Here is a 21,021-nt window from a genome sequence, read left to right on the forward strand (position 1 = left end):
TGCTCTTTGCCCTCTGATCAGTGATGTTAATCTCAAATGGCAAATTGAGTTTCATGTTGTTTCACCATTCCCCACATCATTCATTTCACTATACTGTTTATTTTTTTATTTTTTCATTTACCCATTAAACCGAGAAAGCATCTGTGTGTCATATTTTAGTGTTGGCTATTCCAAACATTGTGTTCTACTGTGTGCTGTGCATTGACTGTATTCTTTGTGTCTCTGGCAGGGTGACAAGGGAGAGGCCAGTGCAGCAGGTCAAGGAATCAAGGGGGAACCCGGGGTCCCAGGATTCCAAGGCCAAGCAGGACCTAAGGTATGATGTTTTACCACATTTGTTTTTTGTTTGGATCATTTTATATTTATATTATAATAATGTTATAGTTTATATTCTGTAGTACGACGTGTCACTTGCTGACAAGAATAGATTTTCAAGGGGGGGCACGGTGGCAGAGTCAGTAGTGCTGTCGCCTCACAGCTAGAAGGTCCTGGGTTCGATTCCCGCCAGGGACGCTGGGGGAGCTGGGGGCGTGCTCTCTCCTCTGCTACCATCAGTGCCCATACCCTAGGTGGGTTTGGCAAAAGGGCCTTTCTGTGTGGAATTCGCATGTTCTTCCCGTGTCTACTAGGGTATGCAACCTCACAAAAAACATGCAGTAGTCCTGGTCTCTATACTGCCTCCCCCTGGCCAGCCGGGGCGCCTGATGGAGGGGAAAGGAACTGGTTGGAATAACGTGTTCCTTTCACACGCTACGTCCAACCGGGGAAACTCCCCCGTCAATGAAAAGAAGCGACTTGGACTCCTCATGCATAGAAGGAAGCATGAGGTCAGTCCATTGCTCTCCCCAGGTTGGCAGAGGGAGTGTCTTGTAAATCCAAAACAGTTTTCTGAAAAACATATGCTATATATCAGTGGTTCCAACTGTGTCATGTCGAGGACCCCCAAAAATATATGTGTTTGGCCGCAGACACCATCTCAATCTGATTTCTTTCTTCTGGGGACCCCCAGCCCAGAAGCAAAGATTTTGGTTACAAATGTTGCCTCATGCTAGATGCAGAATAGATATGCCTCATGCTAGATGCAGAATAGATACACCATAAAAATGCTAATATACAGTATATGATTTGTGATACATGATATGCTAATGGGGATGCGGATTCAGATCAATTGGTCCAGCCACCGAAGAGAAACTCAGACAGACACTCAGACACTCAGACAGACTGACATTTGGATAATTATATGTTTGATAGTCAGGTTAAATTCTAACATCATGATATGTGTTTAACAGGGTGACAGAGGCGACAAGGGTAGCAAGGTAAGATAAGAGAACATGTTTAGTTAATAATAAAGGTTTGGGTCACCAGCCCCGCTATTTCAAAGAAAAACATGGCTATAATATTGACACGTTTTTTTAACACTTTTTGTTTGATCTAACTGTCATAACCCTCTTCAACCTCTAGGGGGAAGCAGGTTTTGAAGGCCCTGCTGGACCCAGAGTAAGTAAATGAGTGTTTGGATGGATGGAAAAGATGCTCAATGAAAACCCTTCTTTTTATTTTTTTATTTTTCATACAACATAAAATGTCAGTACTGTATTTCACACAGTATATTCATGATTATTTTTTTTTCCCTGACTTTGTAGGGCCCTCCTGGGCCAACAGGAGAGCCAGGAAAGGCAGAAATCCAAAACAATGAAAATGTACGTCACACTTATTATTGTTATCATTATCAAGCATTCAAAATAACAGAACGGTTTCGGAATAATTCAGTTTTTAAAACAAACCTTTTCATCCAATATTTATCTGCAGGATATCCGGAACATACCTCTGATGGTAGGTCCCTCTGCAGTATGTTTGAGGTCCTTTATATTTGAGACAGGTTTTCCCTTAACTCGTAAATTAATGACTTGTGCCTTTATGTCATAAACGAATGGACTGGTTCCAAGTCTCTGTTAAATCCATCTTTTCATCTCTCTCTCCCGCCAAGGGCCCGCCAGGGTTGCCTGGTCCACCAGGACTTCCTGGCACAAAGGTAGGTGGTTTGTGGCCAGAGAATGGACCGCACCTGCTATTCTACCGTTTTATCACATGTTGGATTTTACCAGAGCGAGGCCGATGCCACATTTTTGGGTCCGATGCCGATCCCAATTTTGGAGAGACCTAACCACTGATCACCAATTTGTTTACCCATATTTTGTATACAATTACATAAATAAAAGGAGAATAAAATAAATACATCTAAGGAAAATACATTCTAATCAATTTGAAAAACAATCAAACAAATCAATTTGAGACATCTACAAGCTCACAGTGCGTTACGTTGCGATGTGTTGTGAGCTTGTAAATGGGTGATATTTTGAAAACTTTAGAAAGGTTTTATATAGTCAATGCCCAGAATAGGGATGCCAGGTTGAAAGTGGGGACACATCGGTTACAAACAGTAATTGCCAATAACGATGTAGTCAGAAAGCGAAATAATGGCCGATAGATCACCGATTGTTGAACCAATAGGATCCACCGGTTGTTTTCAGCAGGGAATTTGAATCCACCCCCCTAGACCAAAATCAGCCTGTGTTCCACCAGGCTAGTGCAGAATAGATGTTTGTTATTGAGTTGAAACTGCTGTAGATCCGAATAGAATACAATAGAAATGTTTTGCGAGTAATATAGTACAACTCATAATTAAATCAGGTCCTATTACTCATTGTATACACAGTAGTTAATTAATTACTTCATGGATACAGTATGAACCCAAATCTCATGAGCAATGCAACAAAACAAGGTTTTCCCCCGACAACGACGATATGATGATAGCTGATAGCATTTTCTATCTCATACATACATTATGTTGTGTGTGTGTCCCCAGGGTGAAGTCGGTCTACCAGGTCCTCCTGGACATGATGGCGAGAAGGCAAGATTTCCCTTGTTATTTCTTATCACTACGTCGTAATACTAGCAACGCATCAGACTTGTTAAATTCATGCACCTTCAAATAAATATGCTTTGATTATTATGATAGAATCACTATTAACGATCTAAATGATACTTGAAATGTAACCAAACCCATGCTAATGTGATATATAATCATGTATTGTGAAGCTGAACAATTATGAACTAGACAAACCATGGCCACGGAAAATACTGTACTTGTTTCTGATTGGCTAGCAGGTGTCCGTTAATATGGACATAGATATGACCAGACAGATACTGTATACAGTATAGATAGAAATACAGACCTTTATTGATCTCACTGAAACCTGAACAAGCTTGATCAACGTGTTACGAGGCACTACATTGTCAGCTTGTGCCCATTATGTTAAACCACAAGTAACCAATAACATAACATGTAGCCATGGTATAATGTGATAATGCCCTGATAGACTCAGCAGAGAGAACTGTACGTCATGGAGTTCACCTTCAACTTGTGTTATTTTCTGATATTGGGACACCTTGGTGGTTCATTATCCCTTGTGTTTAGCTAAAAAGCTATGTGTATGTGCTATCTGTGCAGGGACCCAGAGGGAAGCCAGGAGATAGCGGTCCTGCTGGCCCAGCCGGTCCCGAGGGTCACAGAGGGGAGGGTGGGCTCATGGGTTTCCCAGGACCCAAAGGAGACAAGGGGGACATGGGCCCTTCTGGATCACCTGTGAGTAACCACTGAGCCACATCACACCGCTGCTTGAGCCTCCCACACCAAAGCTCCAAGCCTCCATCTGTCATTATGCTGAGGGAAGGGAAGGCCTTAGCTTGTAGGGCCACTCTCTTATTATCTAATTAGAGACTTGGTGACATGGAAAGGACCCAAGGATGACAGTGCATTAGGCCACATTTATGCTTCATAGTATGACTGTGGCACTTGCCAAAAAGCACTGATCTAATTTACAACTCAGTTCTTTTTGGCAAGCGACACCCTTGGATGATGGAATATAAATTAAGCTTTGGAATTCTTGGATCCCAAGTGTTCTCCAATAATAATAATTATATGTGATGTTGTACTATATCTCGTGGAGCCTGCAGTCGGTAGTGAATATCTATGTATCTACCGTATGTAATATGTATGTTTGTGTTTGCTAGATGTGGCCAAGTGGCCCAGTTGGTGTCGCTCAAACGTTTCTGGTGTAAATGTGTTGAGATGGGGTGGGCAGCATTGCGTCCCTCACTATTCTATGTAATTAATGCCAAGACAAATCAGGCACAGGTTTTTGCATTTTTTACAACAATTATTCACTATTTCACTATGCATGAACATTGAATTGAATTGAATTGAATTGAATTGAATTGAATTGAATTGAATTGAATTGAATTGAACTGAACTGAATTGAACTGAACCGAATTGAACATTTCTGCCATTATGGTGATATTTATCTCCCCCTTCCCTGTTCTGTAGGGTTTAGATGGCCCTACTGGTGAAAAGGGGGTTGCGGGGGCCCTTGGCCCCATTGGATTACCTGGCACAATGGTACGCAATGGTGCCCTTCAGACCGAAGCACCCTGTGTGTCTGAATCTATATGCAATTCCATAGGCTTGAATTATACTGTGTGTGCGCCGGTGTCATGTGCCAAAAATAATCTGCAAGCTTGTACATCTGCTATTTTTGACATGTGACACGGTGCGCAACAAAGTATAAATCGCGTTTTATAGGTTCACCCCTTGAAAAGAGGCCTTTTCTTTATAGTTCCTGTGATGAAAGAATGTATTGTCAAATTCTTTATTCTTTCACAACCGCCGTCACAGGGTCCTAAAGGAGAGTCCGGTGAGGGAGGAAGATCAGAAATGGTAAGGATTATACTGTACCATACATACGGTATAGTTTTAATGGTGTGTTTCTGGTAGATATTTTTGCAGTGAAAGCAAAAGTACAGTACCTGCATCAATCGTGCTTTATGATCTCTGCTGTAGATGTGACCTTGTGTGTGTGTGTGTGTGTGCGTGTGCGTGTGCGTGTGTGTGTGTGTGTGTGTGTGTGTCTAGGTCTATGGCCCTCCAGGACCGGCTGGCGCTCCAGGACCAGTTGGCCCAGCAGTGAGTCTAATTTAAGCCTTAGTCATTGGTGTTATTGAACAATACAGACCCCCAAGTATCCAGAAGTTACAGACAGTATTAGATGCCCATGTGGTGCCACAGCAACAGCAGTAAGCGCAAAACAGAGGATACTGTAGATACAAGAGTAGAGAGATAAGAATACAGATCAAATAAAGATAAATTAAGTGTTAAATGTATATTCTATCAATAAACATTATGAGCCAGTATTGTATTTTTTATTCACTTCCTTTCACTTGGAGCACTGGGCACTTAAAGCACTGTAGTTTATAAGTAAGGGATAACATCTCGCTCAGTGGTCATTATCGAGTGATAGGAGTCCGACAGGTTGATATGCCCCCCTATAGGGGGCCAAATAGGGGGGCATATAGTTCTAAATGTCGCTGTGTGTTTGTTTACATAGCTGACATGTTAGATACGGCACAAGATTCACACAGTGGAGCCTGAGTGCAGCAGGTGCTCTGAGCCTTTGAGTAGGCAGCAGCCTGTTATAGAGTGGAGCGGTCTGTTATCAAGAAATATCAGACCTCTGATTTCAGCGATTGACCAATCAGAATCAAGCATTCAAACAAGCCGAGCAATAATGGCCATTAAAATATCTTTGTTATTTTATATCTGGATGTATTTCTATGGACAGTATCAACAGTGTGTATGTGTGTTACCCTATCGGGACATATTGTAGTTGGAGGACCTACAAACGTGTGAATAACAGTTTATCATAGTGGCTTAGACTTGCTGCAACGGTGCCCTGCCAAGTTGTCACACTGACATTTGTATTTCTATCCTCCAGGGACCTCCAGGACTCTCAGGGCCAAAGGTGAGATTGTGTTCCATTGTACTGTAACCTGGCTCATACTGTACAAATATATAATTCACATTTACAAACCTCTCAAGTTTGGTTTGTGACCATGCCTTTGTTTCTCTCCCAGGGGGAGCCAGGCATAGGAATCAGAGGAGAGAAGGGAGCGACTGGTCAGAAGGGTGACAAGGGGGACAGAGGCCATCTTGGACTTCCTGTAAGTGACAGTTTTTTTCATTCCATCTTGTAAAGACTTTTATGTTTTTAATTCAGTGAGATTAAACAAGAAGAAGTATTTTCTCTTCCATCGTTAAGTGTACTGACTTGTGACATGTGACTATATTACTGCAGGGCTGCAACTATCATTTATTTTTATGCTATCGAACGAATCAACAACAATAACAAAAAGTTTGATAATCTTTTGATAATCCTTTACTAAATTGTAGTCGTTGACTATTGTGGTCGTACAACGGTGAAAAAATAATGACAATAGTCAATCTACATGCTCACAATGCGTGGCATTGCAATGGGCGGTGAGCTTGCATAGATCAGCTGTTTTTGCTATTTTTGAATTCTCTTTGAAAATCTGTTTATTTTTTTATAATCGATTAAAACGATTAGTTCGATTAACGGTTGCACTCCTATTTTTGCTTTAGACTGGAGTTTTATGTGTTTTGAGACTGACTGCCATAATGCTGTCACATTATGTCATGATGTGTGGCTTTGAGTTCAGGCCTAACCCTCCAAGGATAGGTTTCATGCCTCAGTAGTTGCTTTTATGTTGTCATAATCCTGTCAAAATGTTGCATGGATGGGTGGACTGTATCATGTCAGCGTAATTAACTAACATGACAGGTCTTAACATATCCCATCAAGGCTTCATTGTAACTGCCAGGGGAATGTCCTATATTGTAGATAACCAGCGGCCCATTAGGGTTCTCTATGTACAAATGATTTCACAAATGCCAAGTTCTATATCACCGTTGTCAGGTGGAAACCTTGTATGTCCAAAACCGTTTGTTTTTTATTTAAACAAGTGAAAACAGCCGATCTACAAGCACACAACACCTTGCACTGTCTGCGAGGCGTTGTGTGCTTGTAGATCTGCTGTTTTCACTACTTTTGTGCGATGGCCTTGTATGATGGAGCAGGGCTTTGCTTTGCAAAAAAAATTACAAATTTGAAACTTGGAGATACGAGGTTTCTGCCCCGACCGTGACAATATATCTGTTGTATTGTTATAGTGGTTTATGTCTATCAGCCGTGGTGTCTATTATTTGTAACATGGCAGTGTCGCTCACCGAACACAACAGATTTCCATTCATGATTCTCATCATGACGTTGAAAAACAAAGAAAAAATGATTAACTGACATTCATGTTCATACTGTAGCAACACCATGCTTCCGTTTCAAACACGAAATAATCACTTGTGAAGGAGGTTTCCATGACACTTTTGGTGGATATGAATATGCATTAGTTATTCCGTATCCATAGCAATAAGCGACACCGGGTCCCCGAGCACAGTAGGTGACTGTGAACACAGTAGTCGACCTATCTATACTTTTAGATCTATGGTACTGTCATAGACTCATTCTCACAGCTCAGTAACTCTTTCTTTCTTTTGTACAGAGACATTCTGAGTCATATTGTGTGACCCAATGCAATATTTTATTATGGGTATTATTGAGCAAGTAGCACTGGATGATATATACTGTACCTATATTGTAAATATGAAAACTTGGATTAACCATTCAACTTATTTGATAAAATAATGGCATGTCCCAATATTTTGTAACTAAAATCTTTGAGTTACAAAATATTTAATGTTAGAGTATATATACAGTATTGTCGTACCGTTAGTGAAGGATACTGTAGCCACAATAGTACTGTATTGTCATGAGGGTGTCTGGGTGGTGCATTTTACTCAGTTGTGTACCATCATGTGCACCCATTGCCCCCAGGCCAACAGTGGTGGGTTGGCAGTGAGCGCCAATGACTTGGGAGAGAATGAAAGTCGGTTCGAAAATATATAGGGTTCTATTTTGATTGTCTTGAGTACCAGCTCTTAACTTAAAGGCCTGTCCATACTGTCTCCGACCACCGAACTTTTTGTCGGAAAGGTCCGGTTCAACTAGAAAATGACGTCACTCGCATCTTCTGAAGAGCATTACCCTGAATTAGAGTTCGGAAAGCTGCACGTCGGAAAAAGTCGGAACTCCCCGACGAAAGGTTCGGTGGTCGGAGACAGTATGGACGATCCAGAAGTTAAGGCATAAGAGATGGTACTTAAGACAATCAAAATACAGTCCATAGTCTTGATTGTACGTTTTGACCACAATATGACGGAAGTCAGAATCGAGTACATAGAAAAGGAGTTACTGATGTTGCGGTCACTCACATCACCGTCATCAATCATCATCATCATCATCATCATCACCACCACCAAAACCACTTCCACCACTATCACCCTTTTATTCATCAACACCTGAATGTGTTTTTGGAGTCACTGCTTCACTCACAACCCCAACCACCCCACCCCCACCCTTCTCCACAATTCCTCCTCCTCCTCCTCCTCCTCCTCCTCCTCCTCCTCCTCTTCCTCCTCACCATCTCTCCATCATCTCTGCTCTCGAACTGTGTACACGCTATACAGGGGGCTCATGGGTTAGACGGCAGACCAGGTCCAGTGGTGAGTGGTGCAAGTCCTGTTCCGGCTCCCCCTCTCTCTTCTCCTTCTCCTCCACTTCCACTTCCACCCCCTGCCCTCCCTCTCTCTCTCTCTCTCTCCCCCTGCCACAGCTTGCCTGCCTGTCTGTCTGCATTGCTGTCTTGTCTGCTTGCTTTCTTATACCTTCCATGCTCGTCCTGTCTCGTTCCCTCCTAGTTATATGAAGAAAGAGAGAGAAAGAGAGAGCGCGGTCCTGTTTAGTGCTGTGTTTTGAGGATGCACTGGTGTGAAGAAAATGCATTCACACCATTGGATGCATTTTGGACAGGCAACATCGTCTCTCATGTTGGAGGCGATGCAAATCCACCCAATCCTCAACCATACCTAAACAGTTTCCCGCCTCGTGATCCTGTTGAACCCGCAGTGGACTGTAAAGCTCTTGAGCCGCCATTGCTTAGGCAGAGGAGCATGTGGAGAGGCTGCATGCGGACATCTATTACAGTACAGCAGGACAATATGGCCGTCCTCCTGTTTTATTCTGCGCAGCACTGCACACACTGGATATGCCTGAGACGCAAGGTCCTCTCCTCCGTTCCTGACTACTGCACTGTGAAATATGGAGTGTTCATTTAAAGGAGTAGTTCAACCAAAATCTTAGTTTCTATCAATTAAGCACTCCATGAAGCCTTGAATTCATGGTCATTTTTGTTTTTTGTTGCATTCCTGAGCCAATGACAATAATTCCTCAGCAAATTCATAAGATTTGTGGAATGTCACAAAAAACAGCAAATCTCCATGAATTCAATGCTTCATAGAGTGTGTAATTGATAAAATAAGTTATTTTTGGGGTGAACTACTCCTTTAACTCAGAGTCCCTTAAAGGGATATTACACTTTCAAAATACTTTTGGTCATTGTATGGTCTAATCAGGCTTGTATGAACACCCTGAACAGTTTTTAATTTGCTTCATTCAGTATTTAGATATTTGATGTAAATGTTACCAGCTCCAACACGCCCAGGCCCTCTCCACATACACACCCATTGTAACTTCAAACTCCATTTTAACCATGACAGATTCATTAAAAACACACATTATTTTTTCTGGTGACTCATAATACCCTCCTAATACGTGAGCAGACCGTGTTTTTTCAATAACTTTTTTCATTTATTTTCAATAAAATATTGTATTTAATGTTTTCCATTTTCCCAAAGAATTATTAAAAATAAAAGAAAAAAGTTATTGAAAAAACACGGTCTGCTCACGTATTAGGAAGGTAAAATGAGTCACCAGAAAAAATAATGTGTGTTTTTAATGAATCTATCATGGTTAAAATGGAGTTTGAAGTTACAATGGGTGTGTATGTGGAGAGGGCCTGGGCGTGTTGGAGCTGGTAACATTTACATCAAATATCTAAATACTGAATGAAGCAAATTAAAAACTGTTCAGGGTGTTCATACAAGCCTGATTAGACCATACAATGACCAAAAGTTTTTTGAAAGTGTAATATCCCTTTAAGGGCCATTTTAAATGAGCACACCAGATTTTACAGTGCACTCAGAAAGCAAGCCGCAGCAGACCTCTTTAAAAATATTGATTTTACTCATTCTTCCTTCCTTTTTTTAAAATAACGATAACTGATTGTTCTGTAGTTCAACAAGCTTGGTGCGTTTGGGAACAGAATCCCACAGTGGGAGTTCATATTCAACCACAATCTGAGCCTTGTTTTATGTTGCTCTACTAAGATTAATGATGTGATCTAAAATGAGTGGTCGACATGTCTCCGACAGTGTTGACAACTGCTCACATCCACCAAGAAGCTTGTTGATCTATCGACAGTAGACGGGTTGATAACGCTCTGCTTGCTCTTAGCATTGTTTGTCTGGTGAGATGCATACCAAGTGTGTTCCATTTGTCCTTCTCCAGGGTCTTATTGGACCAGCAGGGGTTTCAGGACCGGCAGGACCAAAGGGAGAGAGAGTGAGTATACTGTATATCTGTGTTAGGGCATTCACAAATAGTGATTTTTAGTATTCGAATTATTCAACCTCAAAGTATTCTAATAGTCGAATATTCAACAGGACTGCTCAAACTGGCCAAGCTGTCAAATATTATGTAAGCAAGAGGTGAACATTGTGAAAATAGCCGATCTACATGCTCACAACGCCTCGCTCACAACGCCTCGCAACGCATGTAGATTTATGTAGATTTATCTGCGGAACCGAGTCACATCAAATGTAATGCCTACAATTCCAAGTGCGTGTCAGGGTTCTTATGACTTCCTATCTAGCCAAGCTTTATAAACCATGAAGATATATATATATTTTTTTTTTAAAGACAAAACGATAAAAAACAAATTCGACTTCAGTGAACAACGTCGAATAGTGACTTTGATATTCGAATATTTGAATATTTGGTGAATGCCCTAATCTGTCTGTGTGTGTGTGTGTGTGTGTGTGTGTGTGTGTGTGTGTGTGTGTGTGTGTGTGTGTGTGTGTGTGTGACTGTGTGTGTGTCTGTGTGTGTGTGTGTGTGTGTGTGTGTGTGTGTGTGTGTGTGTGTGTGTGTGTGTACGTGCGCGTGCGCACGTGTGCGTGTGTGTGTGTGTGTGTGTGTGTCCACAAGCACAAATTGAAACATTTGATTTGATTTGAGAGGTGCACCACATACAATGTGAATCCTCTCTTCTCCATCATCACAGGCTACTAAAGGAGACGCAGGCGTTCCAGGACCAATTGGGCCTCAAGGCATCCCTGTAAGTCATTATGTTGCGTTCATTCTAAATAATTCCCCCCCTCCAGGTAATTTCTAGATGGCACTTGGAACCTCTCCACAGAGGTTGGAGGCCTTTGGAGGCCCGTAGCACTTACCCTAGCCTCTGTGACCTTCCAAGCTTATGCAAAGGCTAAAATAAAATAAAATGTCAGATATACCGTCCATTTAGACAACAGCAGCATTTTCGTGGGGTTGAATCCGCAACAAAGTGAAACCACCTTTCAGAGTGGAAATCTTTAAAGACGCCCCGCCTCGCGTCTCCATGTAAACGGGCAAAACATGTGATGTCATGGCTCACGTCGGCTCACGGTGCAGAGCTGTAGAGCCACGCTGCATTGTTGAATGTAAACAAACAGCTGTGATAGGAAGTAGAACGGAAGTGCGTCACTGGTATCTGGCAGTGCGTCGCCGCCACCTAGCCACATGGCATGCACACTGCTGATGTGTCTCTGTGTAAATGCAGAATACACTTTGCCGTTTTCTGTTCTGATCGTTGCCGTGTAAAGTGAGCCATTAGATAGCATGTTATATAGACAGATGCCAGGTCATTGTTGACCTGGCATCGTAAAGTGTGTATAGTTTCAGTGTACAGATTCATCCTAGATTACTATTTCTATGCATTTGATGTATTACGTACCTTGTGTTGTCCTTGCTTACTGTAAATCTCTCTAGATTAAGAGCGTCTGATAAATTGTAAATTGTTTTGAGAGATGAATGGTGGAAATACAGCCACAATCTCTGATTGTTTCTGAATTTTTATATTTGTCATTTCTCTTTTAGGGTTTAGTAGGACCACAAGGATTCAAAGGGAACCGGGTAAGATAACTCAATTAACTTGTTGCACGCTCTATTGTTCATAATGCTGTTTTGATCAGTGGATAAGGTTCTGTCAAATAGGCACAATGTGGAATACAAACTGACCTCCACTTCACAGTAAAATCCTGTTAATTTAACTATATTTAAAAATGGACTATAAGGGTTACATTAAAACTCAGGATTTTGCTGTGTATTCCATGACAGCTTTACTAAACTTGGTAGCATTCCTTATTGTGTCATATTCAAAGAGCAGATCGAGCTAGTATTTATTTTCAAATCAAATGCATTAGCTAACCTCCGCCATTATTATTGTGACTGCCTTTGTAGGGCTGTAAAAGTCCATTCAAGCAGAACTATGGAGGGTTCAAAGACTTCATTAAATAAACATGTCCAATCAAGTGTCCTCTTTGATAGGTTGCCAGAAAGAAAACCAGATTAGATTAGTCATTCTGTTAGCTTTGTTTTTCTGTGGTTATTGGATGATTCGTGTAAAGACATCTTTTGCCTAATGCATTTGTTTTGCAGTGGCTTTTCCACCCACATTTAACTTGAAAATAAAGTGTAACAGATTAAACGAGATTACAGATTTGTGCTTGGAAAAAAATCAGACAATAAAGATCACATTATCGATGTTTGAAGACTGATTTTAATGTTGTTGGGGGTGGGGGATGTAATTTGTTGATGCCATCGTGCATAGTTTTCCTATTCTTCTCTCTTCTGTTTTCTTTGTATCTCATTAATCATCTTTGCATGGTAAACTATGGTAAAATGATGGACTCTATCCACAGGTTGCCAGTGTATCAGAGAATCTGTTTTCCATTCCTGTTTCCCCCTTCCTGTCTGAGAATGTCTGTTTCCTTCCTATTAACCTATGACTGTTTTAATATTCTTACTCCCATTTAAAAAAAAAAAAAAGTCTTTCAGAAACATTTCATTAGCTCTCTCAGCACATTCAACTGGTCTCAAGTCAAAAGTAGTAGCAAACGTTTGTTTGCACTGCTGCCCACTATCGGTTACTTCCAAATCTATTCAGTTGGCTAAACCAACTACCGTAATTCAAACAACAAACAAGCAAACAATAAAGTAATTAAACCTTGAACCTTGGAGGTCCAGTTGAAGGTGCTGCAGACATAGCTATGAGATTGTGCTGTTTTTACTCTTTGTCCTGTCTTCCTTTGTTTCCGCAGGTCTTCCTATTCCCTTTTCCTTCCCTCCACCTTGCACTGTGTCCCGTGGCTCTTTTTATTGCCGGGGTTGCCCTCTCTCCCTCTCACAAACCTTGGCCTCCTGCTGCTCCTCTTCCTCCTGCATTCTAATGTAGTCCTGGGTTAATCTCCTCCTCCTACACCCACCCACCTTCCTTTAAGGTCGAATTCATGCCTAGCCACGCTGAACGCATTGCTTGACGCAAAATGACGCACTTTCAACGAGAAAGCGTTTCGCCTCAGCTGGGGTCGATACCCTTTTCAGTTGAAATGACGTCATTTGTTGAGCGACGCTCTCACGTGACGAAGCATGAATGAATCCTTTACTCCTACTACTTACCTCCTCCCTGCAAGCCTCTTCCTTCCTGTAATCTCCGCTGCTCTTGGCTGACAAGCAATGTTTTCCCCAACATTTGCCAACATTAATGTTGGAGAGTGGTTTGGTTGCGCAGGTAACATCATGACAATGTTGGGAGAACATTGCCTGTCAGTCAGGCAGTTTCCTATCATAATTCCTTATCAACAAACTCTCCTATAATCTTACTCCGATCCCTTAAAGCCTTTAACCTTGGTGAGCAGACACTGATGATGAGCAGGGTTCATATTGCTGCGTATTCAAGCCAATACACACACAGTGCTGTATACTGTAAATAAAAAGGTCTTTAATTCAATGCAGTGAATGTACTGTAGGTCTAGCTTTCTTAAATAAGTGATATGGGAAACTCTAGGTGGCTTTGGCTGTTGGTAATCTTGACCTTCCATTTGTTTAAATTCTGATTAGTTTATGCACTGCAAGGTGAGGCAACGCTCATAATTGTTCTCAACATGACAATAGTTTTACAAATTATAGCTTGCAGTTACAATACAGATTAATCATTTGTTTCAGAGAGACTGGAGTACAGCTACTGAGAATTGAACCTATGATCTTGCACAGTTACTACTGTATATTATATTATTTGTCTGTTTTGACAAATAATATTTTTATCCTGAAGAAGTAAAGTTTAGCCGTTGGATTACTCACCCATAACTTTATTAATCTTAATCAGTGTTGTTGGGGAAGTTACTTTCAAAGTGTAATCTATTACATATTACTTCAAAAGCATGTATTAGGTTACATTACAATATAGGTGTTTGTGCCAAGTAATGCATTATATTACTCTTGCAATACTTTAACATAACACTGTTAAATGAAGAGCAAAATGATTAGACAATATCACATTGAAGAGGCTAACCTGGAATAGAGAAGAATGCTACAATGGCAATGACATGTTGAAACTGATACTATTTGTGAACAATATTCCACCGGATGGAGACACTCTTCCTGGTTAAAGACCGTTTTGACAAAACAGCACTTCCAACGTCACAGAGCTGAATAACACCCAAAGAGACTAATGCTCAGTTAATGCGGTGCATTTCGGTCCTCTGACCTGCGCGGCAGTAGTGAGTTGGCACCGTGATGGCTTTTGATTGATTGATTGAAGACTTTATTAGAAGTTTGCATAGGAAAAGGTACAGTTTCATGATGGTACAGTTCACTGGTACAAGGTCTACTAAAAGGAGATCCTAGAAAAGACTAAGCTTGTTTCCATAGGAAACCATTGAAGTATCTCATATAACATTGAAAGACAGGCGGATAGAACACAGTACTATGCAATACTATGGTGACGACAAATAGTGAAAAACTAGAAGAAATGGAGTCTCCATCCGGTGGAATATCTTTCATTTTGCCCTAGAAATGTATTTTAAGCATGTGGTGGGGGGCCCAGACTGTGTCCACTAAGTAGAGTAAACTTTCAACTCCCCACTGATACCTTTGGTTTGGTAAGGGGCGAAACAGTTTATTTTTTTTTCCGACCAGAGTATCCGGCTTTCCAGTTTTGCCAAGCCGGAGCGGAGGTTGAGCAACATAGCATTAGGGAGAACTCCACTAACGATATGGACCAGAGCTAGGGGACCCCCTGGAACCCCATCAAGGACCCCTGGGTGTCCCCAAAACCGCACCAAGGATGTGCGGTCATGTTACAGAAATCTGACACCTTCATTCAAGAGTTATGTAAATAATTCAAACTTGATAGTGGGGAAATTTACAGACTTAAAATGTACAGAAATCAACTCAGCTAAAATCAATCAGCTATCGCACTCTTATGGAAAATGTTAAAAAGCCTTTACTGTAAATTGGTTACTGGATGGTAAAGGTTAAAAGCACCAATGTATTGTGGAAAAAGCCTTCATCAGGGTGACTAACTGGTCTGGATATAGCCAAAATGTTGATAACTTGCTCTAGAGTTTGTTTGTATTTTATATATTGATCCTCAGAAGTAGCAATGAAGTTCATTAAAATAAATGGAATCGGGGCAAGTTGCGTCAATGAAACCTGCTCACCAAGTGCACTGCAAATCCCTTCTCCCTAACTCCCTCTACTTACCTTCCCCTTCCAACAAGTTTAAACAGTAATGCACATTGTCTTTTAAAACACCAAAAAGCACATCAAACATTACTGTCGTGATCTTATAATATCATAATTAACAGAAATGAAAGAAATTACACATACAGTAGATAGGAAATGACAGGCAGACGATTGTGCTTTTACCAACACCAACATATTTGCTTACTGTGTGGCAGATTGACCAGGAGGACTAAAGTTTGTCTTTGTTTTTAATGCGCTGTTGTTCGCAGGGAGAGAGGGGCAAGAAAGGCAACAGGGGGATCAAAGGGGATAAGGGAGACCAAGGAGCACCTGGATTAGATGCCCCCTGTCCGTTGGTATGTCTGTAGTACAATGTGGAACCATGAGGCAGAGGGAAGCAGCAATAACCTCAGAATACAACATAGCTGCCAAGAACTTCAATTCCCAGAAGTCTATGTATTCTGAGGCTGACTTCCTTTTGCCTCTGGTGTGCAATCGTTCTAATAAACCCTCAAGCAAGGGCTAGGGTTTTGTCTAAGTGTCCACTTCAGTTAAGGTGTGGGAGGGCTAATTCTAATTGGATGGTTTTGGGAAACGAAAATGCTTGTTCTCTGCAAAAGAGAAATAGTCTACCGATAAGAAATGATTCATCAAATGAAAGATGGTTTGGTGAGCTACACTCAGTGGACCACAGGCCATAACTCTAACTCTACTTGAGGGATCTTTTCTTTCCAGGGATGAGACGGACAGGAACCAGGCAACCGCTGTTGATGAGTAGCAACAGATGTCAAAGTTATTAGCTGCACTGTCATTGAGATTCAGCATCCCTCTGGCCGCCCTGCAGTCTTGTGCTCCCTCTGGAAGCAGACATGACAGGCTGAGCACAAATGGCAAATGTCCAGTGATGACAATCCGTGACCTCACCCTCACATTTCTGCAAATCTTGACTACCACACCCTCCCATCTCGAATGTGTATACAATCAAAAGCTGAATCAGTTTGCTGATGATGCGAGGTCCAGCTTTCTACAGAATCAGCATGTCGTCTCGGACAAAGAACCGAGACTTCCATCACCAGTTCCATTACGGCAGACATTTGCCAAAGAAACGCAATAATCTTTCGTCATTGTCTACACCCAAACAATTTATAGACCTGGCCCTATGCTATCTCATCCATGCGAGCCCGGTTCCTGTCAGTCCGAGGTGTCCTGCATGTCTTAGGCACACCTGTTTCCAGAGTTACCACCAGAGAAGCTGCACATCTGCCCGCCAAACAAGCAGCGGGAGGGGGGGCGGGGGACACTCCCCTGCTGTAAGAGAGGTGCAAAGCAACAGATGTTTAAATGGCTGATTTCACAAACAGGGTTTCCGAGGCTTTAAAGGAGAGAAGGGTGAACCGGGCCTGCCAGGCCTGGACGGGCTGGATGCCCCTTGTGCTGTGGTATGGTGCTCTCTCTCCCCTCCCTTTCCCTGCATGCATTGAGCTCTCTCTAATCACACCCATAATTACTAGCCTACCTCTTAAATGCTACTCTATAGGGTTCTGCTAGAAACTTGCATGTCGGTATGGCAATTAAAATATACTCACCGTTGTTAATAATTTATTTAACTGGCCCCAGTATCACTACAGTTTGAGGCACCTGCTGTCTTTATTACTTTGACTACTAAACATGTCTATTTAACCACCTAAGTAGAAATATGGATATTGTTACAACCAAAGAACCCATCACTATTTGACGATAACTTACAACTCACAACTTAATATACAAGGATCATTGCTAACCAGTCTACATACAATTTGCATGATGATTTGCTTGTGTGACTTAGTCTACCAGTAACTACCAACAGCCTGATCTAAAAACTTAAAACCAATAACTTCACGTAGACAAAGAAACATACTTTAATACTGAACCTATGTTCCTCTACCATCTCTTGCATGGGGCACCAATTTTCCAACCTTTTTCTTACTTATTGGGGCAACAGACTACCCTGATTTGTGAAGAGTAGGTATGAGGAAGATTAATTAAAGTAGGGTGAGGTCCACTCACAGGCCTGGATAACATCAGTAGAGGAGAATTCATTTTGAGACTTGAAGATTGTCTAGAAGGTTATTGGAAATGTTTCACAGGTACTGAAAGGGTCCATGGGGTCCACACAGTTTCATGAGCAGTACTGTAGGTGAAACAAGTTGCTGTGTTTCATTGTTGAATTCCATTATAAACTTTTCTCTCACATGCATCTGCTATAACCTGAAAATATAGTCAAAGATCCACCCGCAACGGCATACTAATTTAGACTGAAATGTATTTTGTCTGGTGTAGCAAGTTGCTTTTGTATGCGTATGTGGGCTTATGCTTGCATGATTTCATTGTTATTCTCTTTGGCTTAGTATCTCTATTCTCACATCGTTGTCTGTCTTTCTCCAGGGTGATGATGGCTTACCAGTACCAGGGTGCTGGAATAAAGTAAGTTTGCAGGATTGAAGTGGTTGAAGTGTGCATTTGTGTTTGCATGTTTTTTTGTTTTGTTACATTAAGCCATTAAGCTGATCTACTGTACAACCTAACAAGGCATCACAGCACCATGTACTGTGAGCGTGTACAGTATATCGGCTAATTTCATTGCGCAACACCCGTGCGCACTGAAGTATAAATAGAGGCGTTACATCTCACCACATATAACTTAACATGCTAAATCACCTGTCTTAATGTCATGGTTTGGACTAATTTTGGCAATTTTATGTTTTGCCTTTTGCTCTTCTCCTTGCAGTGACCATAACTTCGGAATGGCTTGAGTGATTGTACATAGAATATTTATTTTTGTACTTCTTATCTGCTCTGTTATACTGTTGGAAAAAAAAAGAAGAAAAAAAAAAGAGATGGGAAATCATAAAGATTTGGCAGGATTTTTGTACAGATTGTTTATTTTTAATACGTATGATCATGTTTATGTACTGGATTTTATATCTATGCATTATTTTGATATGTTTGGACAACGAAGAATTATAATGTGGCTGCATATGCATGATATTTGTGCATAATGTGAAGTGGATATTGCCTATTAACTTATTGTATCATGTTGTTTTGTTCTGTTGTAATAGACCATGCTGCACTGATGTGTGGGGCTGGAAAGATGAAGTGTTAGCCTTTTAAATTCTTAGTTGAACTCTCCTCTTTGTGATAAGATGTTAAACATAAATGTTGGCAAGCACTGCAAGTACAGTATTTTACCAAGTACTGGGGTTACTTCTTTGTACACAATTAACAGTGGCAGACAGCACTGTTTTAAGTCTGCACTTTGTTTTGTGGTTGTGTGCGCATACTGAAACATTGGAGCCATTAACCCATTTAGGCCTAGAATTAGAAGGATTCAAAAGACACTTACAGAATCGGGTCAAAATTCTAATGTTCACGACTTTTCAAAAATAGCAGATCTACGAGCTCGCAGCGCGGCACTCGGTGCCGCGCTGTGAGCTTGTATATCTGCTATTTTTCAATAGTTAAAGCATAAAATAATGATACACAAAATGTGTACCCGTTCTAAATGGGTTAAAGATCCAAAGCTTTTATTATAATAGGTGCTGTCCTTACAAGTAAGCGACTTATCGGTGACCGTAAGATATGCAGTGATATTTGTGATGCTAAAGTCAAAAAGTGTGCTTATAGCTTTCCGGAAAATACTCATTCAACAGCAAGAAAAATGTATACAATCATGAAAGAATTGTGAAAGTAGACTATTGGGGGACAGCCTTATATTCAGTTTATTTGATTCGTATTTGATATTTAACACAATTATCTAAAAGTACAGCATTCCAAACAATTAGATTTGCATTAGCATCTCCAATCTAAACATTTGTATCATTGGAAGAGGGTTTCAACCGAGATTGCCTTACCATTTGGAGCTTTGAAGCCACGGCGTGAAAGAAACAGACAAATAAGTGTTTAGTACAGCCAAAAAGCAACATCTTTAAGAAATATATAGCTTCTTGATGATTGATGAGCCTTCTGGTTTCAATTTGTTCAAGTTATTTGTAAATAATGTATTTTTGCCTCATGTAAAGGGCAAAAGCCCTTTAAAGCCAACCTCTTGCTTTTTGACTATCAGGCTGTCTTTAACTATAGTGTTTGGACTTTGTTTTTATTGTTTGTTTGTTTTTAGTTTTTTCTAATCTGTGGCACAGTATACAACTCATAAAGCTTTTTGTTGGATGACTGCATTATTGCTGCTCTCCCTTAAGGCATGCTGCTGCAACAGACATAATGCCTCATTGCCCACGAATGCCTCATCCATTTATATCGATATGAAGAAAGCTCTAAGCTTATTTGGACAATGAAGATCTGTTTATTAAGAACTACCGACAAATCTGATCCACGGCCTTTTTTATATATGGAATATAGCTATGTTCTTTAAGCTAATCTCATTAACTATGTTAAGACTCAATCAGTGTTGAAGAAATGGATGGGGGGGGCCAGAGTGGAACTTAACCCATTGTTTGCTGCTCTTTGTAAAAAGCTATGTTTGTATATTGCTCTGCCTGGAATTGTTATTGCCACAAGAGATTGTCAGATCCTTGCCTTCAATAAACTATTCATCGGGTCCCTTTACAGTACAGTACCTCATGCTAACGTATGTCTCAGTCACTACTAGTTGGCATTTATTGTGTTGTAAGATTGATCACGAACACACATGGATTTGTCCAAACATGTCTGAAATGTTAATATGTTGATTGTGTTCAAAATGACAATCAGAACTAGAAATACTGTTCCTTCGAAACAGTGTGGGCTCGATTCCAACCCAACAAATAGGATACTTTAAGGTACTGTAAGGTACAGTACCTTACAGTATTGTACTGTACCTTACTATACTGTACTGCACCTTACTGTACTGTACTGTACTGTACTGTACTGTACTGTACTGTAACTTACTGTACTTTACTGTACTCTACTGTACTGTACTTTACTGTATTCTACTGTAACTTACTGTACTTTACTGTACTCTACTGTACCTTACTGTACTGTACTCTACTGTACCTTACTGTACTGTACTGTACCTTACTGTACTATACTATACTGTACTCTACTGTACCGTACTGTACCTTACTGTACTGTACTCTACTGTACCTTACTATACTGTACTTTACTGTACTCTACTGTACTTTACTGTACTCCACTGTACCTTACTGTACTTTATTCTACTTTACTGTACTTTATTGTACTTTACTGTACTCTACTGTACCTTACTGTACTGTATTGTACTTTACTGTACCTTACTGTACTGTACTCTACTGTACCTTTCTGTACTGTACCTTTCTGT

At 40.8% G+C, this 21,021-nt stretch overlaps 1 protein-coding gene across 6 annotated transcripts in view; it reads left to right on the forward strand.

The window, feature by feature from the left end:
* Nucleotides 1-20,322, forward strand: part of col13a1 (collagen, type XIII, alpha 1) — a 54,674-nt gene extending 34,352 nt beyond the window's left edge. For 4 of the 6 annotated variants that reach the window (XM_080740494.1, XM_080740497.1, XM_080740495.1 and 1 more), the window contains 20 exons: nucleotides 230-316; nucleotides 1,290-1,316; nucleotides 1,462-1,497; nucleotides 1,644-1,700; nucleotides 1,810-1,833; nucleotides 1,988-2,032; nucleotides 2,867-2,911; nucleotides 3,512-3,646; nucleotides 4,388-4,459; nucleotides 4,736-4,777; nucleotides 4,973-5,023; nucleotides 5,832-5,858; nucleotides 5,971-6,057; nucleotides 8,495-8,530; nucleotides 10,434-10,487; nucleotides 11,209-11,262; nucleotides 12,063-12,098; nucleotides 15,980-16,066; nucleotides 18,135-18,173; nucleotides 18,478-20,322. In XM_080740494.1, coding sequence (XP_080596620.1) covers nucleotides 230-316; nucleotides 1,290-1,316; nucleotides 1,462-1,497; nucleotides 1,644-1,700; nucleotides 1,810-1,833; nucleotides 1,988-2,032; nucleotides 2,867-2,911; nucleotides 3,512-3,646; nucleotides 4,388-4,459; nucleotides 4,736-4,777; nucleotides 4,973-5,023; nucleotides 5,832-5,858; nucleotides 5,971-6,057; nucleotides 8,495-8,530; nucleotides 10,434-10,487; nucleotides 11,209-11,262; nucleotides 12,063-12,098; nucleotides 15,980-16,066; nucleotides 18,135-18,173; nucleotides 18,478-18,480 — 1,044 coding nt within the window. In that variant the 3' untranslated portion in view covers nucleotides 18,481-20,322. The remainder of the gene's footprint in view (nucleotides 1-229; nucleotides 317-1,289; nucleotides 1,317-1,461; nucleotides 1,498-1,643; nucleotides 1,701-1,809; nucleotides 1,834-1,987; nucleotides 2,033-2,866; nucleotides 2,912-3,511; nucleotides 3,647-4,387; nucleotides 4,460-4,735; nucleotides 4,778-4,972; nucleotides 5,024-5,831; nucleotides 5,859-5,970; nucleotides 6,058-8,494; nucleotides 8,531-10,433; nucleotides 10,488-11,208; nucleotides 11,263-12,062; nucleotides 12,099-15,979; nucleotides 16,067-18,134; nucleotides 18,174-18,477) is intronic. The other 2 variants (XM_080740496.1, XM_080740498.1) reach the window with 2 other exon arrangements.
* The last annotated feature ends 699 nt before the right edge of the window (nucleotides 20,323-21,021 follow it).

This window comes from Nannobrachium achirus, assembly GCF_963921795.1.
Source record: "Nannobrachium achirus genome assembly, chromosome: 13".
NCBI classification, from domain to species: domain Eukaryota; kingdom Metazoa; phylum Chordata; class Actinopteri; order Myctophiformes; family Myctophidae; genus Nannobrachium; species Nannobrachium achirus.